Source organism: Bombus flavifrons, chromosome 8 (genome assembly GCF_040668555.2).
Source record: "Bombus flavifrons isolate JBK064 chromosome 8, iyBomFlav1_principal, whole genome shotgun sequence".
Lineage (NCBI taxonomy): Eukaryota > Metazoa > Arthropoda > Insecta > Hymenoptera > Apidae > Bombus > Bombus flavifrons.
The window spans coordinates 12,314,423-12,339,483 of NC_138449.1; the positions used below are offsets into that span (position 1 = coordinate 12,314,423).

General features: G+C 31.3%; 5 protein-coding genes across 8 annotated transcripts; 4 read left to right on the plus strand and 1 right to left on the minus strand.

Moving 5' to 3' along the window:
* Nucleotides 1-165: 165 nt before the first annotated feature.
* On the plus strand, nt 166-3,791 carry ari-2 (E3 ubiquitin-protein ligase ari-2). Its single transcript, XM_069118065.1, has 7 exons — nt 166-340; nt 887-1,409; nt 1,475-1,706; nt 1,779-1,896; nt 1,972-2,196; nt 2,270-2,482; nt 2,572-3,791. Exons 2-7 carry the CDS (start codon nt 887-889, stop codon nt 2,725-2,727), a joined length of 1,467 nt encoding a protein of 488 aa, XP_068974166.1. The 5' UTR covers nt 166-340; the 3' UTR covers nt 2,728-3,791.
* A 524-nt stretch (nt 3,792-4,315) lies between these two features.
* Synj (synaptojanin) lies at nt 4,316-9,677 on the plus strand. Its single transcript, XM_069118064.1, has 7 exons — nt 4,316-5,036; nt 5,191-5,545; nt 5,622-5,786; nt 5,986-7,040; nt 7,117-7,688; nt 7,766-7,940; nt 8,018-9,677. Exons 1-7 carry the CDS (start codon nt 4,910-4,912, stop codon nt 9,016-9,018), a joined length of 3,450 nt encoding a protein of 1,149 aa, XP_068974165.1. The 5' UTR covers nt 4,316-4,909; the 3' UTR covers nt 9,019-9,677.
* Nucleotides 9,678-10,333: 656 nt separating this feature from the next.
* On the minus strand, nt 10,334-13,892 carry Galphai (G protein alpha i subunit). The gene is made up of 4 exons (XM_069117939.1): nt 13,386-13,892; nt 12,657-12,841; nt 12,280-12,566; nt 10,334-12,206 (listed from the first exon to the last, which is right to left on the minus strand). The coding sequence occupies exons 1-4, from the start codon at nt 13,504-13,506 to the stop codon at nt 11,729-11,731; spliced, it is 1,071 nt and encodes a 356-aa protein (XP_068974040.1). The 5' UTR covers nt 13,507-13,892; the 3' UTR covers nt 10,334-11,728.
* Nucleotides 13,893-14,863: 971 nt separating this feature from the next.
* On the plus strand, nt 14,864-22,110 carry LOC138182273 (uncharacterized). 2 transcript variants are annotated; one of them, XM_069117938.1, is made up of 18 exons: nt 14,864-15,103; nt 15,199-15,319; nt 15,396-15,607; nt 15,683-15,891; nt 15,966-16,261; nt 16,328-16,431; nt 16,501-16,699; nt 16,773-17,291; nt 17,382-17,576; nt 17,661-17,876; nt 17,957-19,167; nt 19,250-19,934; nt 20,133-20,350; nt 20,415-21,060; nt 21,177-21,421; nt 21,497-21,701; nt 21,779-21,875; nt 21,965-22,110. In XM_069117938.1, the coding sequence occupies exons 1-18, from the start codon at nt 15,083-15,085 to the stop codon at nt 21,975-21,977; spliced, it is 5,412 nt and encodes a 1,803-aa protein (XP_068974039.1). In that variant the 5' UTR covers nt 14,864-15,082; the 3' UTR covers nt 21,978-22,110. The 2 variants fall into 2 exon arrangements, with proteins under 2 accessions (XP_068974039.1, XP_068974037.1); XM_069117936.1 differs by having other exon boundaries at nt 14,866-15,103; nt 21,796-21,875.
* A 280-nt stretch (nt 22,111-22,390) lies between these two features.
* LOC138182275 (small glutamine-rich tetratricopeptide repeat-containing protein alpha) lies at nt 22,391-24,467 on the plus strand. 3 transcript variants are annotated; one of them, XM_069117941.1, is made up of 4 exons: nt 22,391-22,798; nt 23,255-23,595; nt 23,689-24,156; nt 24,234-24,467. In XM_069117941.1, the coding sequence occupies exons 2-4, from the start codon at nt 23,276-23,278 to the stop codon at nt 24,343-24,345; spliced, it is 900 nt and encodes a 299-aa protein (XP_068974042.1). In that variant the 5' UTR covers nt 22,391-22,798; nt 23,255-23,275; the 3' UTR covers nt 24,346-24,467. The 3 variants fall into 3 exon arrangements, with proteins under 3 accessions (XP_068974042.1, XP_068974041.1, XP_068974043.1); XM_069117940.1 differs by having other exon boundaries at nt 22,392-22,691; XM_069117942.1 differs by having other exon boundaries at nt 22,711-22,825.
* Nucleotides 24,468-25,061: the final 594 nt, after the last annotated feature.

A 25,061-nucleotide genomic window follows, 5' to 3' on the forward strand; every position in this document is an offset into this window, starting at 1 on the left:
CATAAATAAAATTTTGAAATACATTTATATTATATATACCTAAAAATAAATTATTCACATTTTTTACAATATTGCATGAATTAACATATATGCATTTTGTTAAACTCAGCTGTTTTGTATCAGGTGATTTTGACATTCTTATCTTCTTTCAGATTAAATGAAATCATCTGTTACAACATCGTTCACATCATACGCCTGACATGGAAGGACGTACACATAACTCATGCGCCAGTGTAACTATTGATATAAACGGCTACAATAAAGCCTTTTAATAACTTTTTCATTTAACTAACAAAGTAAACGCATCAATGCATTTTTCTTGATACATAAGAACATAAAGGTATGTTTTTTGGGCTATGTAAATGGAACAAAATGAACAAACACCTCATTATAATACAATAATCGAGATCCCATCAAAATGTTTACCAAACGTCACAAAAATACATTTTAAACAAGAAATAATCAAACGATGAACCTACTACCATACCTTTAATACCTCTAATTATCATTTTATGCTACATAAATAAATTGACTATTTAAATAATTGTACAATTTGTACAAAATCCGAAAATATGTATTGTAAAACTCTGTTGTTTCTGTATGGTTAGTGAAAACTTTTTCTGTTGAAATTTGTATCTTTTGTTCCCTTTATTAATAAAGCAGTAATTTAATTACTTTTTTGTTATGTTCTTACTGTTTATTCATATATTAACACACTTAATATTTTAATGTTTATAAATAAATACTAAAAATTGTAAGGTTATGACATGAATAATATACCTACTGTATGTGCATAAATTGTACATTAACTGCAAGCTTTGTAAAATATGCAATTTAAAATATTTCTTTATAATAAAATAATATACTCATATGATATTTATGACAGATGACGACTGAGGAATATGATACTGAAATGGATTACTCCGACTCAGATTGCGGAGATCCAGGTTATGAAGATTATTATAATGTACACCCATGGGATGGTGAAGGTGACAATGATATAGATAATGATCAAAGCCGAAGAGATCCTGAATATGCTGTATATGATTGTTTAAGAATTGAAGAAGTGGAAAGACTTTTAAATGAAGATGTAGAGTTGTTAAGTAATAGTCTCCATATAACACCATCCTTAGCCAAAGTTTTATTACACGCACACAATTGGGCATTACAAGACATCATCGCAAAGTATCGTACCAATGCTTCCAGTTTGTTAATTAATTCAAAAATAAGATCATTACCTCCATTGGATTCACTATCAGCACTAAAAGGTCAAAGGGGTGGATTATGTTCCGTTTGTGTTACAATATATCCAGCTGAGAAATTTTCTACTCTAACATGTGGACATTCATTTTGTAAAGACTGTTGGTGCATGCATTTTGAAGTACAAATAACCCAAGGTATTTCTACAGGTAAGTTCATTGAAGTAGATCAGATTATCCATTGAAACGAGCTCAGCTAAATTAATTTAAACTAGGAATAAGTTGCATGGCACAGGATTGTAATGTCTTAGCTCCAGAAGACTTTGTTTTATCTCTACTTACTAAGCCTAATATGAGAGAAAGATATCAACAGTTTGCTTTTTGTGATTATGTAAAATCCCATCCACAATTAAGGTTTTGTCCCGGACCCAATTGTCAGATGATTATGCGTTCAAAAGAGCAAAGAGCAAAAAGAGTGATGTGTTCATCATGTAGAACTGTGTTTTGGTATGCAACCAAAATTTTTTAATATTTATATTACTCTAGTATAGTATTAATCAAAGGGTGTAATTATTGCAGCTTCCGATGTGGTATTGATTACCACGCACCCACTGACTGTAATACTATGAAAAAATGGCTAACAAAATGTGCAGATGATTCAGAAACAGCTAATTATATTAGTGCCCACACCAAAGATGTTAGTATTTAAGTCGCATATTTCTGTGTATAATATTATATGTAGTTTTATAACAAATATCCTTTAATTTTTTAGTGTCCAAAATGCCATATTTGCATAGAAAAAAATGGTGGTTGCAATCATATGCAATGTTATAATTGTAAGTATGATTTTTGTTGGATGTGCCTTGGAGATTGGAAAGCACACGGAAGCGAATATTATGTATGTTCAAGATATAAAGAGAATCCTAATATTGCTCATGAGAGTGTTCTTGCACAAGCAAGAGAAGCTCTAAAAAAATATCTTCATTACTACGAAAGAGTAAATTATTTTCTTTAAGAATTAAATTTATATTTAACTGGCATGTTATCAATATTTTTAAACACGCTTTCAGTGGGAAAATCACAGTAAGTCGTTAAAATTGGAAGAACAAACTTTAGAAGCTATAAAGATGCAAATAAACAAGAAAGTAATGAACTCTAGTGGAACGTGGATCGATTGGCAACATTTATTTGCAGCTGCGTCGCTTTTAACGCGCTGCCGCTATACTTTACAGTATACCTATCCTTATGCTTATTATATGGAACCGGGACCGCGAAAAGAATTAGTAAATATCTATCTAAAATTTTAAGATACTAAGTAATTTTATAGATAGAAAACTAAATGTGTAATAAAATGTATAATAAATATTTAAAGTTTGAATACCAACAAGCGCAATTGGAAGCGGAAATAGAAGATCTTTCTTGGAAAATAGAACATGCAGAAACAACAAATCGTGGAGATTTGGAAAATCAAATGGATATTGCTGAAAAACGTCGAGTCACTTTACTGAAGGATTTTCTTGAGGTATAAATACCAAGTGATCGTAAATATTTTGTTACATCGTTGCAGTCTCTTTCACAATCATGCCAAACTTACGAAACAGCTATAGTTTAGTTCTTGAAGTATTATATTCCAACAGCTATTATTTACACATTAGTTAATCATTCGTCATTAAAGAAAAAATTTGAAATAGTGCGTAGGATCATTTCAATTGACAGTGTTTTAGAAAATAGCTTTAGATTTAAGTATTCTTTGTCGATTAAACGATTTTTAAATTATTTTTATCAGACAATTTTTACATTTTTATTAAAAGTGGTGTCTGTAGAAAAGAAAATTGAACCTGTTTGTTATTTATGTAATCCTATATAAATAAGGAATTTTATAGATATCTTAATCAAAGATGGCAAGGAGGTTAGAGAAGGAAAGAGAAAGCATCAATGAAGAATGACATGTAGGAAAGTATTAACTTTTATTGACTGATTGTTAAAATTTGATATATAATGTATAATTTCCTAGTCTAAGAGTATTTCCATGAATATTGTTTAATTGCATTTTCCGAAATTCATATTTAGAAAATTGTTTTTATTGATGCTTATCACACAGTTGAACAAAAGATATAAGAATTATTGATTTTATGGATTATGATATATGTATTTTTCTCACACGAGTTTAAATATGAATTTCGCTTGTGCTGATTCGATGGATCCTCTAATTTTTCCATTAAAGCATTACTACTACTAAGAAACATTTTAGTATCAACGACTGGCTACAGCAAAAAAAAAAGTGGAAGAAAACACATAGCCTAACAATTTAATTAGGTGCCAATAAATGGTACCTTTAACATGTAAATATTGTGGTAATGTAAAAGAACGTGACATTTTCTATAATTAGACTTGAGGTGCATGCAACGATCAAAGACATCTATTAAAAACTGTAATTGAATTTTTTTTTCAATTATTTATACGCGGTACCTTAGAATAGATATGATCGATCTTTTAATAAAGAATCCCGTTTAAACTTAACAACCATTGTGGAAAATAAATGTAATAATTAATATGTCACTAAAAGAAATAAACTTTACCGCAACAATTGTATCTTTTTGAAAATATCTTTTATAAAATCATGATTCATCGAACTGTTATGTTTCAGTAACTAATATATTGTACTAGAAGATATTAAACAAGTTATTTTGAATGATTTTAAAAAACATCGATTGCTTTTACTACAGGAAATGTTTGTTTTCTAATATTTATAACAAATTGAATTAATCATTCTTATATATTATTTATTATTTGCTACGATACAACTTGAAAATCAACAATATTATCGTATTAAACATCTAGTTTTTTAAATTTCAATATGGCTCAATATCTTTCCGTTCACTTTAACGGGTAGAAACCGTAGAAGAAATCTTTATATTTTTATTTCACAGTCAACGATATACGTTTGAAATATGATAAAGCTTCTGTATAATGGTTATTTCTATAATACATATTAAATTTTAAAGACCATTACCTTCAATCCAAAACTCCTTTTGACGGGATCTGGAACATTATTCTTTCTGATACTTAAAATTAGTTACACAAAAAGATTAAGAGGTTGCCTTAAAAACTAAAACATTCGAAATTCGTCAAAATGACACCTTTTAAAATTAAAGTTGATAAGTTACATTAAAAATTCACGATTGATGAATTCTGTATATAAGCTTTCACTGTGTGTACAAAATTTTGTATTCTTGCTTGAATTTTTCACACTAGCGTTCACATATTACTTTATTTACGTTCAAAAGTCACGAAAGGAGAACGGTTTTTTTAATCACAAAAATTCTGTATAACTGATGAAGCAACTTTTAACTGACCGATGTTTATGGCGCGAGATTGTTGCATATTTGATTTTTCAAAATTTCAAAATGGCGCGTTCGATTGATTGTTACGGTTAGACAAGCAGACTGTAGACTCCGTGAAATCGCGATGTATATATTGCGAAAATATCGAAGTATCGACGGATTAGCGAAAAGAGCGCTACTCTCCACCGTTAACTAGTAGGGAGAAGCGTATCACTGTCAGTAGCGAAGAAAGAAGATCAGTCGGTAGAAAGAAAGAAAACATAGTAAGAGTAGGGTGATCACACTCCTCCGTATGACAGACGGGGCTGTCATATTCTACCAAAGTGTACATTTATCCCCGAAACTTTCAAAGACATTAGTACAACAATGGCGATGGGCAAAGGGTTTCGCGTCTACGAAAAGTTAAAACCACCTAGTCCTCATTCACTTATATTGGAACAACGAAATCGAAAGGAAACTGTTCTTTTCGAATCACAGGCAGTCGCTGTTCTTTGTAAGTACTTTATCGTAATTAATATTTTTCTGCGAATATCCTTTAACTTTAATCTTTCAATTTTCTTTTTTTTTCTTTAAAATTATCGCTTAGAAAACATAAGAAGTGGTATCTATCAAATAAATTCCTTAACTTTTTAAATATTACTTTACAGCTGCTGAAGAAACAGACACTTTGAAAGGGAAATATACAAAATTATTAGATGCATATGGATGCTTAGGCGTATTGCAGTTAAATGCAGGTGAAAATACTTTATTATATCTTGTTCTTGTGACTGGCTGTTTTTCAGTTGGCAAAATAGGAGAGTCCGAAGTATTTAGAATTACACAGACTCATTTTGTACCACTTCATTATACGCAAAGTAACGAGGATCGTGTATCTGAAGTTAGAAAAGTTCTCAACTCTGGTACATTTTATTTTTCTTGGTCTGCTAATCAAGAGCCTCTTGATATTACCCTTAGTGCACAGAGGAGATGCAAATCTACAACAACTGACAATAGATTCTTTTGGTCAGTACATAACATATATTATATGTATGTATGTATCAAAAATCTCAATGTTCTTTTTTTTTCATGTAACAAATAGGAATCGAATGTTACATATACATTTATTAAGATACGGTGTGGATACATCCCATTGGTTACTTAAAGCAATGTGTGGTAGTGTAGAAATTCGAACTGTATATGTTGGTCATAGACAAGCTCGTGCTGTCCTCATGTCTAGATTAAGTTGTGAACGGGCAGGCACAAGGTATTCTTAATTCATTCTTAACTGAATACAAATAATCCATAAACTAATTATTTTACGACACCGAAACAGTAGTGCCACTCATATCAGTTCTTATCATGTAATATAATACAATCATACTTGATAATACTATATTAATCATTTAAAACGAAGCTTGCATTTTACATTAGCAATATTCTATAGATTTATGTTCATTATCTAGGTTTAATGTCAGAGGAACTAATGATGATGGTCATGTAGCAAATTTTGTAGAAACAGAGCAAGTAATATATTTAGATAATGAAGTAACCTCTTATGTGCAAACCAGGGGATCAGTTCCTTTATTCTGGGAACAGCCTGGTATACAGGTTGGTTCTCACAAAGTGAAAATTTCTCGTGGCTCTGAAGCTTCTGCACCAGCCTTTAATAGACATTTGAATATGATTAAACAAAGGTATGGCCAGCAAGTAATTATCAATCTTCTTGGATCTAGTCTGATTGGGAGTAAAGAAGGAGAAGCAATGTTAAGTCAATTATTCCAAACTCATCATAATATGTCAGAACATACTGATGTACCTCATATTCTATTTGATTACCACCAAGAATGCAGAGGTGGAAATATGAAAAACCTTTCAAAGTTGAAAACAAAAGTAGATAAATATTTAGAATCATTTTCCTTGTTTTACGCGGCTGGTAATACTGTCATTCTTGAACAAACTGGGACTATTAGAACAAATTGTCTCGATTGTTTAGATAGAACAAATTGTGTACAAACATTTTTTGCATTGGAGATACTTAGCAAACAACTTGGATTATTAAAGTTACTTGAAAAACAGCAGATGGTTTCAAGATTTGAAGAAGTATTTAGACAAATGTGGATCAACAATGGTAATGAAGTAAGTAAAATATATGCTGGTACTGGGGCAATTCAAGGAAGTTCAAAATTAATGGATGGTGCAAGATCTGCAGCTAGAACAATACAAAATAATTTATTAGACTCCAGTAAACAAGAAGCTATTGACATTTTGTTATTGGGATCAACTTTAAATACTGAATTAGCGGATAGAGCTCGATTACTTTTACCTTCAAATATGCTACATGCTCCACCGAGCGTTCTCAGAGAAATGTGTAAAAGATATAATGAGTATGTAGCTACAATGAATCTCAGAGTAAGTGTTGGTACCTACAACGTTAATGGAGGGAAACACTTCCGAAGTGTCGTATACAAAGATGTGTCTCTTTCTGATTGGTTATTAGATGCTCCACGAAAATCATCATGTAAGTTCTAAACCTAAATATATTTTCTGCTATTAATAAAATAAATTTTTACGAATTAATTATATCTTTTTTACAGCTCTAGTATCAGTTGAATATGACAATATTCCTGTAGATATATTTGCAATAGGATTCGAAGAAATCGTTGACTTGAATGCTAGTAACATAATGGCTGCTAGTACTGATAATGCAAAAGCTTGGGCAGAGGAATTGCAAAAAGTACTTTCTCGGGATACTGAATATGTTTTGGTCACATATCAACAATTAGTCGGTGTTTGTCTTTATTTATTCATACGACCTGAGCATGCACCTTATTTAAGAGATGTAGCTGTAGATTGTGTAAAAACTGGTTTGGGAGGTGCAACAGGAAATAAAGGAGCTGCTGCTATTAGATGCGTATTGTATTCCACGTCCTTTTGTTTTGTTTGTGCACATTTTGCTGCTGGTCAATCTCAAGTGAATGAACGCAATGCAGATTATGCGGAAATTACGCGAAAAATTACCTTCCCTATGGGAAGAACATTGAATACTCACGATTACGTATTTTGGTGTGGAGATTTCAATTACAGGGTTGATATGGATAAGGATGAGATGAAAGAAATGATCAAAAGAAACGAATTTGATCAAATATTACAATATGATCAGTTGAAGGTAAAGACAATAAATTTGTAAAGTAAATACTTTATACAAACATGTTTGATAATTTCCTTAACATATTTCGAATTTAGGTTCAACAGGAGCAAGGAAATGTTTTCAAAAATTTTTTGGAAGGTCCTATTAACTTTGCTCCAACATACAAGTATGATCTTTTTTCTGGTGACTATGATACTAGTGAAAAATGTCGACAACCTGCTTGGACGGATAGAGTATTGTGGAAACGTCGAAAACAAGTACCTGACATCGGTTAGTTCCATACAATTATGATTCTTGTTGGCATTCTTGTCACTTTCATTAATTACATTTTCGCTCATTTGTTTTAGATTCCCCTACAGATTGGAATCCAGGAAAATTAATTCATTATGGCAGAGCAGAATTGAAACAAAGTGATCATCGGCCGGTTATTGCCATTATAGATATAGATATTCATTGCGTTGAATCTGAAAAGCGTGAACGAGTATTCAAAGAAGTGATTCAAGATTTGGGTCCACCTGATGGCACTATAGTAGTTAAAGCAGTTGAAGAATCGGATGATATGGACAGCGTGTTTGATGAAAATTTCATGATGGCTCTATTGCAAGATTTCTCTCATATTGGCGAAGTAATCCTTGTCAGATTCGTCGGTGAAACAATCTGGGTAACATTTAGAGATGGACAATGTGCTTTGTCAGCAGCAAGAAAAGGTATGACTCAAGTATGTGGTCAAGCCTTGAAATTATCATTGAAATCTCCAAACTGGGTACAACTAATTGAAAAAGAAATAGAACTTTGCAGTAATACCACAGTTGCACAGTTTGTTTCAAATTCTCCAATGAGGAGCCCGATGCAAAGATTAGAACAATTAGACATAGGAGAACGATCATCCCCTAGTAGAGGTAGTCCAAATGGAGTAATTCCTCCACCCAGACCAGCTCCACCAGGGCGTCCAACTCAACCTCCAAAAAGTCCAGTACAAGATCGAAAACAAGGACCACGAGCTGGTGTATTTAGCGTGTTGCCCAATCAATATCCAGTACCTTTAGCCAGAGAAAGAGAATTTGACCAAAGCGAAAGGTTATCTCCGGAATCTGCAATTTATGAAGAAATAATGGATGGATCACCTAACTACCCCATACCAAACCGTCCACCACCTCCATTACCTCGTACGGATCTTTCGCAAGAACCTAGTAGGCCACCCAATTCTAAACCACCTCCACTACCTCAAAGACAAGCTCCTCCTCCTCCTCAACATCCACCACCTAGTTTACCCGCGTCGAATGCTCCACCACCAATTCCGGCAAGAACATCAGGTGGACCACCCATTCCAGCTAGAAATCTACATTAAACAGTGGTCTATATAATTTCGGAATTGACTCGTTATGTGTCATTGTGTAGCTAATTATTTATAAACATAGATAGAGATTAAAAACAGAATAGATTGCTTCTATGTAATGTACAGCTGTGTAGCATACTATAAATCTCAAGTCTATTCTGGTTAGTCAAATTCAGTTTTCAGACACTGTAAGAATTTATGCTTCCTGTCGTGCATTTTCTTATTATACTTTACATATAAACAAATCTGTTAAATACCTCAAAGATTTGATTATACATATAGGAGGGTGCCCCAGTTTTTTTCTGTAAAACTTTACCAGCATATTCTATAAGTAAAAATAAGAAAAAGATGTTATACAAATATATGCTCCTAAATGTTTTATTAAAACAAGCTATAACACAAATACGAAATGGTAATAGACTGCTTTATTGTTCGATACCACATAGGAATAGATTGTCGGCTCACATTATAATTCCATTTCAAAATGTCCGTTATTATGAATACAGGATTGGTATCTTCAGAAAATAGAATCTATTGCATTACTCATTTCTTGTTCATTTTTCTTAATTGCAACAAATAAATCATGAATCCTTTGCATTAACCCCTGACACCTATTAATTTGTATTTAATAAACTTTTTCTTTCATAGTTCTCCACAAGTAAAAATCCATTGGCGTGATATCTGGCGATCTTGGAGGCCAGGGAATTGATCCTTCTCGACCTATCCATTGTTGAGGGTAATGATCATTTAATGATTGCTGTACTGGTTGACCAAATCAATGATCTTAGCAAGTAAATATTAGAGTTTTAAACATATCAAATAGATATCAGCAATGTTCTTATGTTGTGTTGACGAAATACCAGTCTGTTATCATTTCATATGTTTATTATAATTAATTAATTTAATTAATCTTGCTTATAGCATATGTTGGTAAATTTTTGCTGAAAAAAGCTGAATCACACTGTATATCATAGAACATATACAGAGTTTAAAATGTATCCAGTTTAAATACTTCTTAATGATCGTTAAAACAAATAAACTAATAATTATGTTAATGAAATTTGTGCTGTTGAAAATGTTATATTAATATAATCTTCTGAAAAAATTTATTGTGGCTAAATGTAAAGAAAAAAAACTAATACTATTATAAAATACACAAGCCACAAACGTTATATTTTCACGATATATTAATTTTACAATCAATGTTAAAATGATTTATTAACTATGTTACATCTTACTGTATTTTATTACAAATAGATGGTAAACATGATTTTTAAAAATTGAAAGAGAGGTAATTTATGTTTACTGCTAGTTATAATGATAAAAATAAAAGACTCAAAGAACAGTATTCATACAAAATATTTTCCATAAGTACATATATATTGTATGTATAAATCAAAGTTTTAAACACTGTCAGAAAAACAAAATATTACTATATTTATTTTGTAGCTTCACATGTATTGTATTATTGTACATATACATATAATATAGAGATCGATACGAATTACAACTAAAATGAGATTCTGTGTTTATACAACGAAGGAAATATTCTTAATTATTGTGGAAGATTTGGAATAATAAGTACTTAATGTGCGAGTATTATCATTTCTATAACGAGTCTTTTCTAAACGGAAAATTTCGCGAAAACGTTACAAATCTAAAATGACACATGATTTACAAATCTAAAACAATATTAAAAATACATGAACTTAAACATTTTTATAAATTGAATCATGTATCTATTTGATGGAAATGTAAATAGAGATGACTTTAGTGAAAAAAGAGAAAAACTCTTGTAATTGACATACGTTTCCTACATACACCAAATACATTATGTATTTTGTTACTTTCTAAAATTCACTAATCTGCTACCATCACTCTGTATTTCAGAACGGCAAGCATAGGATTTCAAAAAAATATCACTTCTTTAAAAAAGTTTTTTATTTATTTCATCAATATAATAAGACTGTTTTCTAAATCTGTAACTAATTCTAACATTGTCATTTGTTTGGCAGATAGAGCAATAATGACAACCCTTTAAACATTATTTAATGATACGTATAAAAAGGTCCTTGTTTTTTTACAAAATTTTTTATCAAATTTAGCTTGTATAAATATATATTGTCAACATGATGAACTGTGTCTGTCATTGCAGTATGGACAAATTATTATAAGAGAAATGAATAGCTTCGAGCACTGTTATGGAAATACATTTCCATTCAGTATAAACATATTATTTTTAATGAATAAATTATATACAAAATGGTATTACTAAATTAATAGCTAACTAGTTCTGGTTAATATACTAAACACAGTTAGCAGAGAGACCAGATATTTGTTTGTTTGGAAACAGTATCTGCTCTTTTATTAAGATAACAATTTAAATTTTCAAATATTCCAATTTTACATTAGTCATTTAAAATAAAGTAATAAGTTAAAAGTAACCAATTACAACAAAATGTCATGATATTTTGCATGAGAAAGATATAGATAAGGATCTAACAAATTATTTCATAGTACTATATAAAAATATTGTAAAAACCAACAGGAGATGACAAAATGGAGAGATAGCATTATTGGTATACATGATGGTATACCCAAATTATATTTCTGTCCCTAACAATTTGTTCTCAGTCTCATGTGTATCCTTTGTGCACTCACGTAAGTTTATACATCTTAGATATCAATTTACTCATTTTGATTTAATAAGGTATTGGTATGTTTAACTTAATAAACCACAATTACTCAAATTGTTTTTGATTATAACATCAGTTACAGCATCAAACACAAACTGTATATTAGATGTGTCAGTAGCACATGTAAAATGTGTGTAAATTTGTTTTTGATCTTTTCTTTTATTCAAATTTTCGAATTTCATTTGAATGTAAGAAGCACATTCTTCATATGTATTGGCACCCTTATACTCTGGGAAACAAATAGTCAATGGGCTCCTAGTGATCTTTTCCTCAAAAAGATCTTTTTTGTTTAGAAATAAAATGATTGATGTTTCAACAAACCACTTACTATTACAGATAGAATCAAACAATTTCATTGACTCTATCATTCTATTCATTTCTTCATCCTCTGCAAGAACCAAGTCGTATCCACTTAATGCAACACAAAATATGATTGCAGTCACTCCTTCAAAACAGTGTATCCATTTCTTTCTTTCTGATCTTTGACCACCCACATCAAACATTCTGGTAGAGCAGAAAATTTCTTAGTAATGTTTCATAATACAAAATTAATAAAAACATCTTGAAATAAACTTACTTAAAATGTAAGCCTTTGAAAGAAAAGTGTGTTTCTACTATTCCTGTTGTTTTCACACGTGTTCTAAGAACATCTTGCTGAGTAGGAATATAATTAGGTTGTGCTATACGATCTAAAGCATTAAGGTAATATGCCGCAGAATCATTGAGCTGATATTCCCTACTACGTGTGAAACAAAGTTGTACTCCGGCGTCCTGCCATAATCGTTTCATTAATAGTGCCAGTTCCCCAGTTAGCTCACCCTCCTCTGCTGCAGAAGCTAGGGTAAAGAATTGACGTGCTATATCCTACAACATGATTAGATTTCTCTATTACTGATAAAACATGTATGATGTAATAGTATATGAAACATTTTTATTTAAAATTAATGTATTTACCGCTTTATTAGGGTCTGCAAAGTCAATTCTAAGTTGACCCATGGCTCTAATTATTGTCATAAGACTTTGAACTGTATTACTACAAACTACAGGTTTATATTGTTCACATTCTTCTTTACTATAGCCAGTTTCATGGATAATTTTCATTTGTTTTACTATAGTAGATTTTCCAGATTCTCCAGCTCCTTAAAATGAATATATTCGTATGTTTAATAAACATGTATTACTGTGCATGTCAAAGCGTTTGATTTTCAAATTTTTCCCTTTAAAACGATGATGAAGATACCGATATTCATGAATGGAAATTATATCTGACTGCAGTTGTCGGTAATCGAGTAAGTGTTCAATACGATATACAATGATTCATTCTAAACGATGATTCAAAGATTTCAGAAAAGCGCCCGCGCTACAGTTGCACGATTACGCAAATCCGATAATTGATCGGAATGTGAATGACGTGAAAATATTATTTGGAGTAAAAACCAAATATTACTTTAAAGAATTGGTGGAAAAATGAGCGGAAAAAAACGTTTTGTCAGTAGTAGCACAGTGCAGCGATTTACTTTTACGACGAATTATCAAAACGTCGAGGAATACATCGTCTTCTAAGAAGAGGATATTTTCGAAACAATATCATGAACAAAGTGAAGAAAGAAATGAAAGAATAACGATGGAACGATTCTTGCAAGGAGAAAGTATATAAACGAAAAGAAAAGGAGTAGAAATTACCAAGCAAGAGGAGCTTGACCTCACTGGCGGCCCGTTCCCCATCGGCTCTGAGATCCTTGTCGATCTTCTTAGACCTTTCCGCAGCTTCTTTCTCGCCGGTGGTGCTCACCGCACAACCCATTCTCGCCGGTCGTTCTTTCTATTCGGTGAAGAAAGAACGAGCACCATGCACGGTGCTCTTCGGAATAATCGGTTATTCGCCGCGCTCCCGTGTATGACACTTGTTGCACGGACGTGTGGGAACCGCCCGCACGCGGTTGTGCTCGCATACACACACTGATCGGATGTACAGCCTTGTACACTTACTTATACGTCCCTCGTCAATGTAGCTATTATCGTTCAATACGTGCATACGTGCAATCTATTTCTCGTGATCAGTCGCTGCTCCCCGTGATCCCGTCAAAAGCGATGACAATGGACCAAAACTGCACGAACCTGCGATACCGGCACGATCACTTTACGTACAGTTCGTGTACCCTCCTTCCTTGCTCTACAGGACACAGTCAGGATTTGTCGAGATCTCTCGATCACGATCAACGGCCAATCCATGCTAAGATCGCGAGTCCTTTCTAGCCAATGGAAACGCTACAGGGATTGTATTTGTTCGAATTCCAGGCGCCATCTGTGTCTACGAAATCCAGAATCGAAGATCGGTCCGACAGCGGGAGGATCATCTCATAACTTAATTCATTCGATGATTATGTTCTGAATCATTTGGGCCCGCGGGCCCCAATCGAATACATACACGGATTCGTATATTAATGTAAAACAATATAAATTATGGTATGTTTATTGATCGAAATTAATTAAGAATTATATCTTATCTTGATAAATATTTATACCAATATGCTATCTTAGGAAGCTGTTATATTATATCATAGATTAAAATCGGATGTAACATCATCGGACGTTATAACATTTTGTAGATAAAAAGAGATAAATATAGTTATATTTATATTAAATATAGAAGTAAGTTTAAAATTAATCAAATATCATAAAAAACAGATACGTCAATAACTATATCGATGTTATTTTATGTTATATTTTCAATACGTAATAATGACTAATAAAACATAATTCATATTATTTATGTGACAAACGAGAGTGTTAGAAGAATAGGAAAGCATAAAATTGTTGTATTTGGACCCTGAGCTAGTTTCATCCAATTGTCAGGTTCATTATATAAGTCTATTTATACATTCCATTATTAACAGTTGACTAATCGGAATCGGCCCAACATTTCACTGGATTCGATAATTTTTAAATTTCTGTGAACTCTTTAGAATACGTCCTCTTCCATAGTCCTAAAATTAACTTCCAATTTAAATTCTTATTGAAAATTGCATTTGTTTTTGTTTTTAATGATAAATTATGTACAAATAAAAATTTGTTTAGCAAGACAATTTCACTTGATTTTTATTCTATTTACTCTTCTGAATTATTGTTCTTAATATACTTATGTTAAATTCCTTTTAACAAAAATCTTACTCACCCTTATTATATTCAATAAATTATCACACAATTCTGATCATGAATGATTCAAATTTAATAATGGTCGTTACTTGTTTATATTTGATACAGCTATAGCTGTTTGTATGTGTATTCAGTCGTCGACCCGTAATTGTCTTCCGTGATCAATTAGTACAATAAGCTTTCATGAGTGAATATGAATCCGCGCATCAGATCTGTTTAAGATCATGGGATTTTTTAAAATTTTGGTAAGTGTAAAATCTTATTTTCAAATCAAATTTAATTTTTTAATTCAAATTTATAATGTTATATTTTAAATGATTATATTTTTATGTTACCTCAGTTTCTCTTCAGTTACATCAGTTTCATTACTGTGCACATTTCGATAACCGATCATTTCGACGAAAAGTTAAAGCAGACAAAAGTTGAGATAGCCAAGCTCTATTTTCGAGAAGAACCACCAGGTAAAAGAAATCAATAAACAGACTAAATATTCATGTCAGATATTTCTAAAGCTGCTTTAAAATATGGTAATCGTAGTTCATAAACAAGTCTACAATGTAAGATGGGATCAATTATGGTCAAAGAAGATCTACAAAAATCCACCTTTCATAGCGAATATATACGACAAGATACTTTTAATAGAAGCAAATCGTTTCATAGAATTTTCACTTAATTCTCCTTCTTCTAATCATACCTTATCGCAAGGAATAATCTCAACTCTTAATAATGGTCCCATTAAATTTGTCAGGGTAGGTAAATTAGCGCTAATCACGATTACTTAAAATCACATTCGATAGTAAATCATTTCAATTAATATGCTACAGAGTATCGTTTGGAGAAGTGTACTTTATCTACTAATTTGTTACGAAACTGGCTCGTGTAATATCTATACAAAAATGGATAATTTGCAATTAAAATATCGGCAGACCATTCAACATAAAGGATGTCCTACGGATGCCAATTTCTTCGTTCGTTCCAATCGACTTTATCTGGTAGTAGCCGATAACATTGGTCAATTTTCTGTACCTTCTTTGTAAGCGAAATTAGTAACCATACATTTTGTAATTATTCTGCCTCGGAATTCACATATATTTTATATTAACGCAGAATATATCATTGGAGAGAAACGTATATGGATATAATAAAAGAAGTGATGACCATCGCCGCGATATCGGTCACTACGTTCAAATATAAGCAATCGACGATTATAATATTTGCACAGAATAATAGAGATGCATCCGGAATCGGTTCCATGGTGTACGAATTTAAGGAAACCAGTCTGGATACTATACAATTTTTGGAAACTTCCAATCCGATTTCTGTTCATCATTACAAACATGCGGACTTCAATTTCATTTTGCTAATAAACGAATATACACCGAGCAACTTGCTTTGGTGGGATGGTTGGTTTTTCTTTTTACTCGTTTTCATTTACTTATTATCGATTTATGGAGAACTTATTCTTTTAGGACATGAACTATTAAGCTGGCAACAATTGCCAGAAATAAGGACACTCAGTTTAGTCAGCATAGTGAGCATCAATGACGACACCTTTTTCTTTGTAGCATATGATGTAAGCATAAAATTTGATAACTAATCAACGATTACGGAATTTTGTTCGTAAATACTAATTGTATCACAGAACATCTTGCAACTGTACAAGTTTGAAAATGCATCGGATTATATCTTAATACACACTATGAAGCTACCCAATGGAATTCTGATTGATATACGAACTCGAATCGACAAGTCCACGATAATTATGGTGCTGGTTGTTATTAACTCGGATAAAACTTATAGCGTAGAATCGTGGAAGTTACGCATTGAAGAAATTCCCTCTGGTTAATTATTCTGCTTAAAACAATAGCCCTCCAAAATTATGTATTAATTTAGTTACTGTAATGGTATTTTCAGAACATTCGATTAAGGAAAGTGATACTTTATCGAAAAATTTGGCGGAACTGGTTGAAATATTGCTACAAAGAAAACCTTTCGTGGAAGAAGCTGAGTCTTTATGGCCCCTCTTGCAACCAGTACACGAGAACTTAACGATATCGGAATCTTTCGTTTTGCCAAATTTAATATTAGATGCAGGAACTGTAAATAACATAGACATCTTCGTAAACGAAGACATCGTTGCGCCTCGCGTGATGGAACGGCGCTTAGAAAATTTAACCCACGAAATTGATGATGTTTTATCATCTAACGAATATTTAATGATGAACAACACGAATTCTATAATTGCAGATATTCTTGTCGATGGAAATGCATTCATTGAACAATTGCATATTGATGGAATGATTGTAGATTTTGTTAATGATGTTGATATGCATTTGAACAATAATTCGGATAAGATACAAGAATTTTCGAAGAAAAGAAATATCACTGTAAATGATCTTAAAGTAGATTCCATTTGTGGAATCCCATATCAATGTATGTTCAATATTATTTTATTTTATAATAACAATGTCCCGATGATATAAAAGAATATATATATTTATGAAAAATATGATGTCGTTTTAGATTGGGCTTTAACCAATGATACATCGAAAATGAACATAAATATAGAGAAAGATGAAATTGAATTTTCAAACAACATCATATATTTAAATTCAAGTATATCTTTAACGAATTTAAACGTAAAAATGTTAAACGGCATAAATATCAATGATCTCTTCAATGAATTATTTATCATTAACCGTAATCAGAGAATTGAAGGTAGATTTCAAACCAAAGCAAATCATCTCAGATGAACTCTTTGATTTAACAGGCCGATATTTAAATCTAAATTAAATTTTTTAGGAAATGTTACCTTCAATAATACATTACAAATCTACAATTTTACGATACAAATGTTGAATGGAAAACCATGGAATAACTATATGAACACAAAAACCAATCAAACTTTTGGTAACTTTACCATGAGAAAGCTTCAAGTAGAAAATTTATATACTGATTTGATAAACGGTGTTCCGGTTTCAGAAGCAGCGCGAGTATCTACCGTCAACGTAATCAAAGGTATACGAAGTATGATTAGTTCAATTTTCGAAATCTTTTCGTACTATCTACATTCATATGAAGTATCTCGTGTTTCATAGGGGAAACGAATATTGCGAAATTACACGTAACAGAGAAACTCATAGTTGATTCAAGCATTAACCCACCGATAGGTCCGTCACATCAAATTTACTCTAATGTCACTATTCATGGTAACTTGAACATTGGAACACTAGATCTAGACAAGTACACAAAAATCTTTCTAAATAATGAAGAAATAGATCTAACTAATATCTTTGGTACCTTTTGGACGAAATCGACTGATCAAATAATCGAAAACGATGTCATTTTTGAAAATAATTTAACTATAGATCGTTTGAATGCAAAATACATAAATGGATTTTCTGAAGATGAATTTTTGTACACTACTACAAGTATTATTTCAGAACGTTTTAAAAGGCTACATTTTGAAAATGTTCACGTAGACGATATATTTTTCACCGAAGAAGAGGGCGATAATCTTTTTGAAATCGCTCCAGAATCAGTCATCATTCGAGAAAAATTGCATCTAAAGCATCTACGTGGAAACCAATTATTGACTGGCGTCTTTAATGGCCTCCTAGTAACTGACATTTTAAACGGAAAGCAGCCATATATTTTTCCAGACGATATGAATTTCTTGACAATTAAGACTAAACAAATAAACATAGACGAGCTTAATTTCCCTTTCTTCTTACAGAATGCAAGAAATGTTAACAAAGGTCAGAGAACGAAGTTCATGAAGACTCCAGAATTTCACGTAGAAAATCTTTATGTTGAAAAGATTAACAATCTTGAAATGAAGAAACTTTTATTGTTAAAGGATATGAAAATAGCTGACATAAAAGATTTGGTAATAAATGGTAATCTAACGGTTAAAGATGATTTAAAAGTAGCTGAAATTGGTGATCAGCCATCGATGAACTATTTAAGGAATATCCGTAAAAAAAATGTGTTTAATAATAAAAATACGATAATATTCCAAGAATTAACTGTACGGAATATTACGTTGAAATCTCTGCATGGTCATGACGTGAACGATATTTTTGAAAGTTTCCTTTCAAAGTCAAGAGAACAAAATATATCTGGGAAGTTCACTTTTTACAAAGTTACAACTGATAACATTAACACTAGCTTCATCAACAATCGGAACATCTCTAAGTTGACATGGATCGACAAGCCTCTATTTCTAATAAAGGATATTAAATTTGATGATTTATTTGTAGAAGGGGATGCTGTAACAAAAACTTTAAACAATCTCGATGTTAACGAGGTAAACACTGAAATATGAATTTATGATACTTTTGTTTTCTTATTATTCAATTGAATTTAATTATTCAAACATTTTATTACAGTTGTACGAAAGCATGCTTAACATACCAGTATCAAGAATTGTTGATTTAAAAGTAAACGGGAACATTTCTTGGGATTTTCCTTCAACAAGTTCTGCTTCTTTGACATCGTTATTCAAAAACGCAGTAACTACAACTACAAATCAAACTATTCACGGTGGCACCATTTTTCAGGGAAATATATCAGCATCAACAATTGCGGGACAATGTAAAGAAATCGACGAAATACGTGATATCATTGTAGATGCTGTGATCGACGATAAAGACATCGAAATAATTGGCCAAAAGATTTTTAAAGATGATCTGGATATCGATACTATTTCAATGACTGATGATATTGATATTCCTATGATTAATAATATCAACATTTTCGAATTTAATAATTCTGTAGCGAGGAAAAGTAAAAAAGAAGTAATAGCTGGAACTATAACATTCCTCGATGATGTAGCGATCGATCAAATCCTTGTTGATGATGACCTTCATAATGTTCCTCTGAGTGGGGTAACTCTGGTGACTGATAAATTACCTACGTATGCATCTTTAAAAGATCTTGTTATATTGGAGGATATATATTTAAAGAATCTAGATGAAGTAAATTTTGATGAATTTTTAAAAAATCGTGTAACCATCGACAGAGAACACGAAATACTTACTAACGTACAATTTGATGACACTGTTGAAATAACAGGTATATAATTATAAACAGATCGCATTAAAGATCAGATAATATTTAACTATTATTTCCTTTTCCATTAAGTTTTTAAAGCTGCAGTTTCATTATTTCAATTGTAAAGCATATACGATACTTACGTAATTACGTAGATTATATGAATTATTTAATATATACCTTAAGTTCTTAGATTACAATATTTTCAAAAAATCTTAGGGAACACGAATCTCTCGCGAATTAATGGCATCTGTCCCTCCGATTTGGTTCTGAATGAAAGAAAGGAAACACAAGTGGTATCTGGTTCGAAAATCTTTGAAGAAAACGTCATAATAAGTGGCAATATTTACACATCGTTCATTAATGAAGTAAACGTATCGTTAGAATATTCCAATGGTATACAAAACGACGAAGACGTGGAAATCATAGGAGACTTGGTAATGTTGCTTGATTTCAATATTTACAAACGGTATGATACATTTAAAAATTGGATATTTCTAGATTTTCGAGTCGAAAGTGAAGGTTCCAGAAAACGTGTTTGTTTCGAACTTAATGAATGGAATAAATTTAAATACTATTTTCTACGATTTACAACAAGAGACACGTCGGGCCCTCCACATGTTCACGCAGAATGAATCTGAGATAGAGAAAAACATTGTTCGATCTACTTCGATTTCTGAAAATCTCGGCGATGTTTTCTTGTATTTGGAGCAAGCAGATGAAAAGTTGAAAATTCAGGCGCCCAACATCAAGAAGATTGATGTTGTTTATTACGAACAGATCACAAAGCTGAACATGTTTGGAGAAGAACCAGGATCTCTTTGCGGACTTTCAGATAATTGTTCTTGCCCCACTGAATATATGGCTGAGCTCACCGAAAACGATTGTTACATGCAAAGAATAAATAATAATAAAATAATACGAAATTATCACGAATTTCACAGTACATTTGGTATAAATGTAGTATCAAACACAGTATCATATAGCCGTGAATGTACTTCAAACAATACCAAAAACGAATTCATTATGATTTCTTGGATTAAATCTGGACTGATCGGTACAGAAGAAACGTTAGCTAATGTAAAGGAAACGTCTTTAAAAATTCGAGGTTATATAAAGGACGCAAAGGTTTTCACAACACATGATAGTATGATATTTAAAACTAATAAAAACTCTTAAGATAGAAACTATTAAATTAATAAAATTATTTGTGTAATTTTTGTTAAACAGTACATAACATATTTATATATGTATATATTTTAGATGCAGCTTTCGTAGTATTGGCAATATATTATGATACACTACTTGCAACACATCACACAAATTCTGTAATTTACAAGATTGATTTTGAGAATAATAATTTATCGTTGTACCAGAATATATCCACTGATGGAGCTTGGGCTATCGACATTTTCAAAGCAAATCATCGGGACATATATCTGCTGCTCGGTTGCTTCGGAAATTCTGAGAAGTCGTATCTATATAAGTTAGACACTATTACCTCCAAAGTAATGAGCACCTCGTCTTTAATTATTTTATAAAAATATTTTGGACAATGATCTGATATAAGTATTATTTTTTAGTTTATTATAATAAGAAGCTTTGAAGGTAAAACGCACAATGTGAAAAGTCTCATCCAAGAACAGGATTGTTTCGTTTTGGTAGACGATTTTGAAACGAATGCGATAAATATCTTTTATTATGATCCAGAATTTGATAATTTTTATGACTATCAAAGTCTATTTCATGATTCGCGAATCCATGGAGTAGAATGTTTCTATACAGATGGTGCGAGCAATATTAATTGATATTACACTAAAATAACATTCACATTGCAATATAGTAAATTTTAAATCATATTTAAGATATTATCTTATTTCAGATTTTGGGAAGAGCGACTCCTTTATCATCGTTACGACGGAGAACGATCAGTTTTACATTTACGAATATATGTATGCTCAGGTAAGTTTTTATTGATCCAACAATTAAGTTTTTGAAATAATTTAGCTTGTATGTATATGTACATTGTGTCACAAAATGGTTATTTTCAGAAGTTTCAATTGAAAATACATCACCGTATAGATGATTTACAAACGATGGTGCCATTCTATCATTTAGAAAATTACTATATTTTTAAGGGTACAAGCACGAATAGCACGACATTGAAAATCATTAAGCAGGGACCCTAATAATATTTTACAAAAACTTTAGTATATGAATTTATTTACCGTTATCGATGTATTATCTACAAACTAATGTACATACACACACATACATGGTATGCAATGTAGTGTAAAATAAATTAGAACATACATACTATATAATATATATACATGTATATATATGTATATTTATAACATAAATCTGTAATTATATGCATCAAAGTATTAATATATTTCTAGCATTTAATATGTATACGATTTTATTTTATTGCTCTGGTTTGAGACACCTATAATATTTTCATCTAAAAAGACATTTAGTGTTAATCGAATTGCGCCAGCGCGATTCAGACGAAGTATGGGACTTTAATTCGTTCGTTTCTACAAAAGAGATTTAAGGAACAACCAATGGCATAAAAATTATCACACGGAAATACAAGTAATTAAATCAATTAAATAGCAAAAATTTTCAGAACAGCCGTAATAATATTGCACGACGAATTCTGTGACTGTCGGAATATTAAGTATTAAGGTTTCAGTTTTTCACAAAGTGGAAGCCATCGAAACACATTGCCTGTTCTTCATTGTTGCTGTGTGGCACTATACTTAAAGTTTTAAGGTACATACAAATATAAAAAGTGCTCCTTTCTATACAGAAAGATTAAAAATGTTGTAAAATTAATGACTTAAAATGAAACTGTCAGGGTATCATATCACCATAGACGGGTAACTTTTATTTGTCTGTAATTAACCGTAAGCAAATTATAGTTCAAACATTAGCGTATGTAGATTAACTTATTTAATATAATTACGGTAGATAGAGGCTCTTCTTCGACTTCAAAAAATTAAAGCATAATCAACGAAATTTAATTGTCTCCTTGTATCCTGCATGTTTTTTTTGGTTATGTCAATCTATGATGATTTGGCATAATAAAACATTTAACAATTCATTAACGCGATACCGATAATATTGTTACAATCGATTTTGCTAAAGTTAAAACAATAATTTTAAGTTTTCATTTTAACGAAATCTTTTTATTCTTTTAATCGGTAAACTATTTTAAGGTTATGACACGTATCAAAAATCTTCCATTACTAAATGATATTAAACACCCTATGTTTGTGTCATCGTTATAGCGTAACGTGTAATCATACTATAATTAAATTTGTCACTCCAAACAGAGCAGTTCCTTAAAGGCAGTAATGGCTGTCAAAGGGCTGGTAGCAGCAATTGTTCAATTCTTAACCCAACAATTGGAAGAAGGTGATATTACAGCAGATTCTCGAGAGAGCCTTGAAGTAGCAATACAGTGTTTAGAAAGTGCTTATAATGTACAAGCATCTGATACTCCAACAAATTTTAACTTATATGAAATATACAAGTCTTCCATCGAAAATGCAAAGCCCAATTTAGCTCCAGAAGCTACTCCAGAAGCAAAAACCGAAGCTGAAAGATTAAAAAATGAAGGAAATACTCTTATGAAAGCTGAAAAACATCACGAAGCTCTTACTAATTATACAAAGTATATATTTTTCGTTTGAATAAAGATAAGATATATATTTTTCTATAAACATTGTGATACTGTTTACATAATAGTATAATATTGTTTGTTTAGAGCAATTCAATTAGATGGTCGTAATGCAGTATATTATTGTAACCGTGCTGCAGCATATAGTAAAATTGGCAATTATCAACAAGCAATTAAAGATTGCCATACTGCATTATCCATTGATCCTTCGTATAGTAAAGCATATGGACGATTAGGTTTAGCATATTCTAGTCTCCAAAGACATAAAGAAGCTAAGGAAAGTTATCAAAAAGCTTTGGAGATGGAACCTGACAATGAAAGTTATAAAAATAATTTACAAGTAGCAGAAGAAAAATTAACTCAGCCAAGCATGAGCAATATGGCATTAAGTGGAGGTACATTGCCAGGCATGGATCTCAGTTCACTCCTAAGTAACCCTGCTCTTATGAACATGGCCCGTCAAATGTTATCTAATCCAACACTTCAAAACATGGTGAGCAATTTTATGAGCGGTCAAGTAGAACAAGGAGGACATATGGATGCTCTTATAGAAGCGTAAGTATCACTCATACCTTTCAATCATTTGCTATCTAATATCATTAAAAAATATATCATATTTAAAAATTTTGTAGTGGTCAACATTTTGCTCAACAATTACAAAATGCGAATCCTGAATTAATTGAATCCTTAAGAAGGCAAATGGGAGGAAATCCAAATGATCCAGATCCACCACAACAAAATTAAGAAATCTATGATTATGATATATTTTAAAAATTCCACATAAAATGAAAATAACTAAATTTAATTGGAACACATACATAGTCACAGAACAGTGTGTATCATTTTTAATATGAAAATGTGAAAAATGATGACTAAGATTAACTTACATTACCACTATCTTAAAATGATATTCATATACATATACTATACAAATTTTCCTATGACTGAATTATTGAACAGAACATGATAATTTGTTTTTTGGGTGTGTGCTGATGATGTTTGATATGTGAAGATTAAATAATAAATGTTAGAATATAGTGAATATTTCGTGAATGAGATAGATATTCCAACATGTACTGTGTTGCTTTCTATGTCTTACAACATCGCTTTGAATCTATTCTAACTGATTTGTATAGTACAATACATTTTCTTACTTACCGTAAAAATAATTTCTGTTTGATAAATTACTACATATTGAAAATTAAAAAAAATTATGTTTCTTACTACCTACTTTAATGATAGTTATTTTGTTTTAAAATTGAATATGAAAGTATCAGAAAATTCAAAATATTTAAAAAGTTATGATGTTAGCTACCTTTACAATGAAAAATGTACATAATTAAATACATTCTAAATACGTAACAATCATATTAAATACTTTCAAAATATATTTCCTGTATCATTTCTCCAATTATTTCGCAACTAGTATTATATATAATGTAGAAATGTTATTACAAGAA

What these genes read in the sequence shown, in the direction of transcription:
- ari-2 (XM_069118065.1), top strand. Translation starts at nt 887, where the DNA reads ATGACGACTGAGGAATATGATACTGAAATGGATTACTCCGACTCAGAT. An exon ending in TCATGTAGAACTGTGTTTTG is followed by an intron (nt 1,707 to 1,778) that starts GTATGCAACCAA and finishes TAATTATTGCAG; the next exon opens with CTTCCGATGTGGTATTGATT. An exon ending in ATCTTCATTACTACGAAAGA is followed by an intron (nt 2,197 to 2,269) that starts GTAAATTATTTT and finishes ACACGCTTTCAG; the next exon opens with TGGGAAAATCACAGTAAGTC.
- Synj (XM_069118064.1), top strand. Translation starts at nt 4,910, where the DNA reads ATGGCGATGGGCAAAGGGTTTCGCGTCTACGAAAAGTTAAAACCACCT. An exon ending in ACAGGCAGTCGCTGTTCTTT is followed by an intron (nt 5,037 to 5,190) that starts GTAAGTACTTTA and finishes ATTACTTTACAG; the next exon opens with CTGCTGAAGAAACAGACACT. An exon ending in TGTGAACGGGCAGGCACAAG is followed by an intron (nt 5,787 to 5,985) that starts GTATTCTTAATT and finishes TTCATTATCTAG; the next exon opens with GTTTAATGTCAGAGGAACTA.
- Galphai (XM_069117939.1), bottom strand. Translation starts at nt 13,506, where the DNA reads ATGGGTTGTGCGGTGAGCACCACCGGCGAGAAAGAAGCTGCGGAAAGG. An exon ending in TTGCAGACCCTAATAAAGCG is followed by an intron (nt 12,567 to 12,656) that starts GTAAATACATTA and finishes ATCATGTTGTAG; the next exon opens with GATATAGCACGTCAATTCTT. An exon ending in TTCAAAGGCTTACATTTTAA is followed by an intron (nt 12,207 to 12,279) that starts GTAAGTTTATTT and finishes CTGCTCTACCAG; the next exon opens with AATGTTTGATGTGGGTGGTC.
- LOC138182273 (XM_069117936.1), top strand. Translation starts at nt 15,083, where the DNA reads ATGGGATTTTTTAAAATTTTG. An exon ending in TGGGATTTTTTAAAATTTTG is followed by an intron (nt 15,104 to 15,198) that starts GTAAGTGTAAAA and finishes ATGTTACCTCAG; the next exon opens with TTTCTCTTCAGTTACATCAG. An exon ending in AGAATGTTTCTATACAGATG is followed by an intron (nt 21,702 to 21,795) that starts GTGCGAGCAATA and finishes ATCTTATTTCAG; the next exon opens with ATTTTGGGAAGAGCGACTCC.
- LOC138182275 (XM_069117941.1), top strand. Translation starts at nt 23,276, where the DNA reads ATGGCTGTCAAAGGGCTGGTAGCAGCAATTGTTCAATTCTTAACCCAA. An exon ending in GCTCTTACTAATTATACAAA is followed by an intron (nt 23,596 to 23,688) that starts GTATATATTTTT and finishes TTGTTTGTTTAG; the next exon opens with AGCAATTCAATTAGATGGTC. An exon ending in ATGGATGCTCTTATAGAAGC is followed by an intron (nt 24,157 to 24,233) that starts GTAAGTATCACT and finishes AAAATTTTGTAG; the next exon opens with TGGTCAACATTTTGCTCAAC.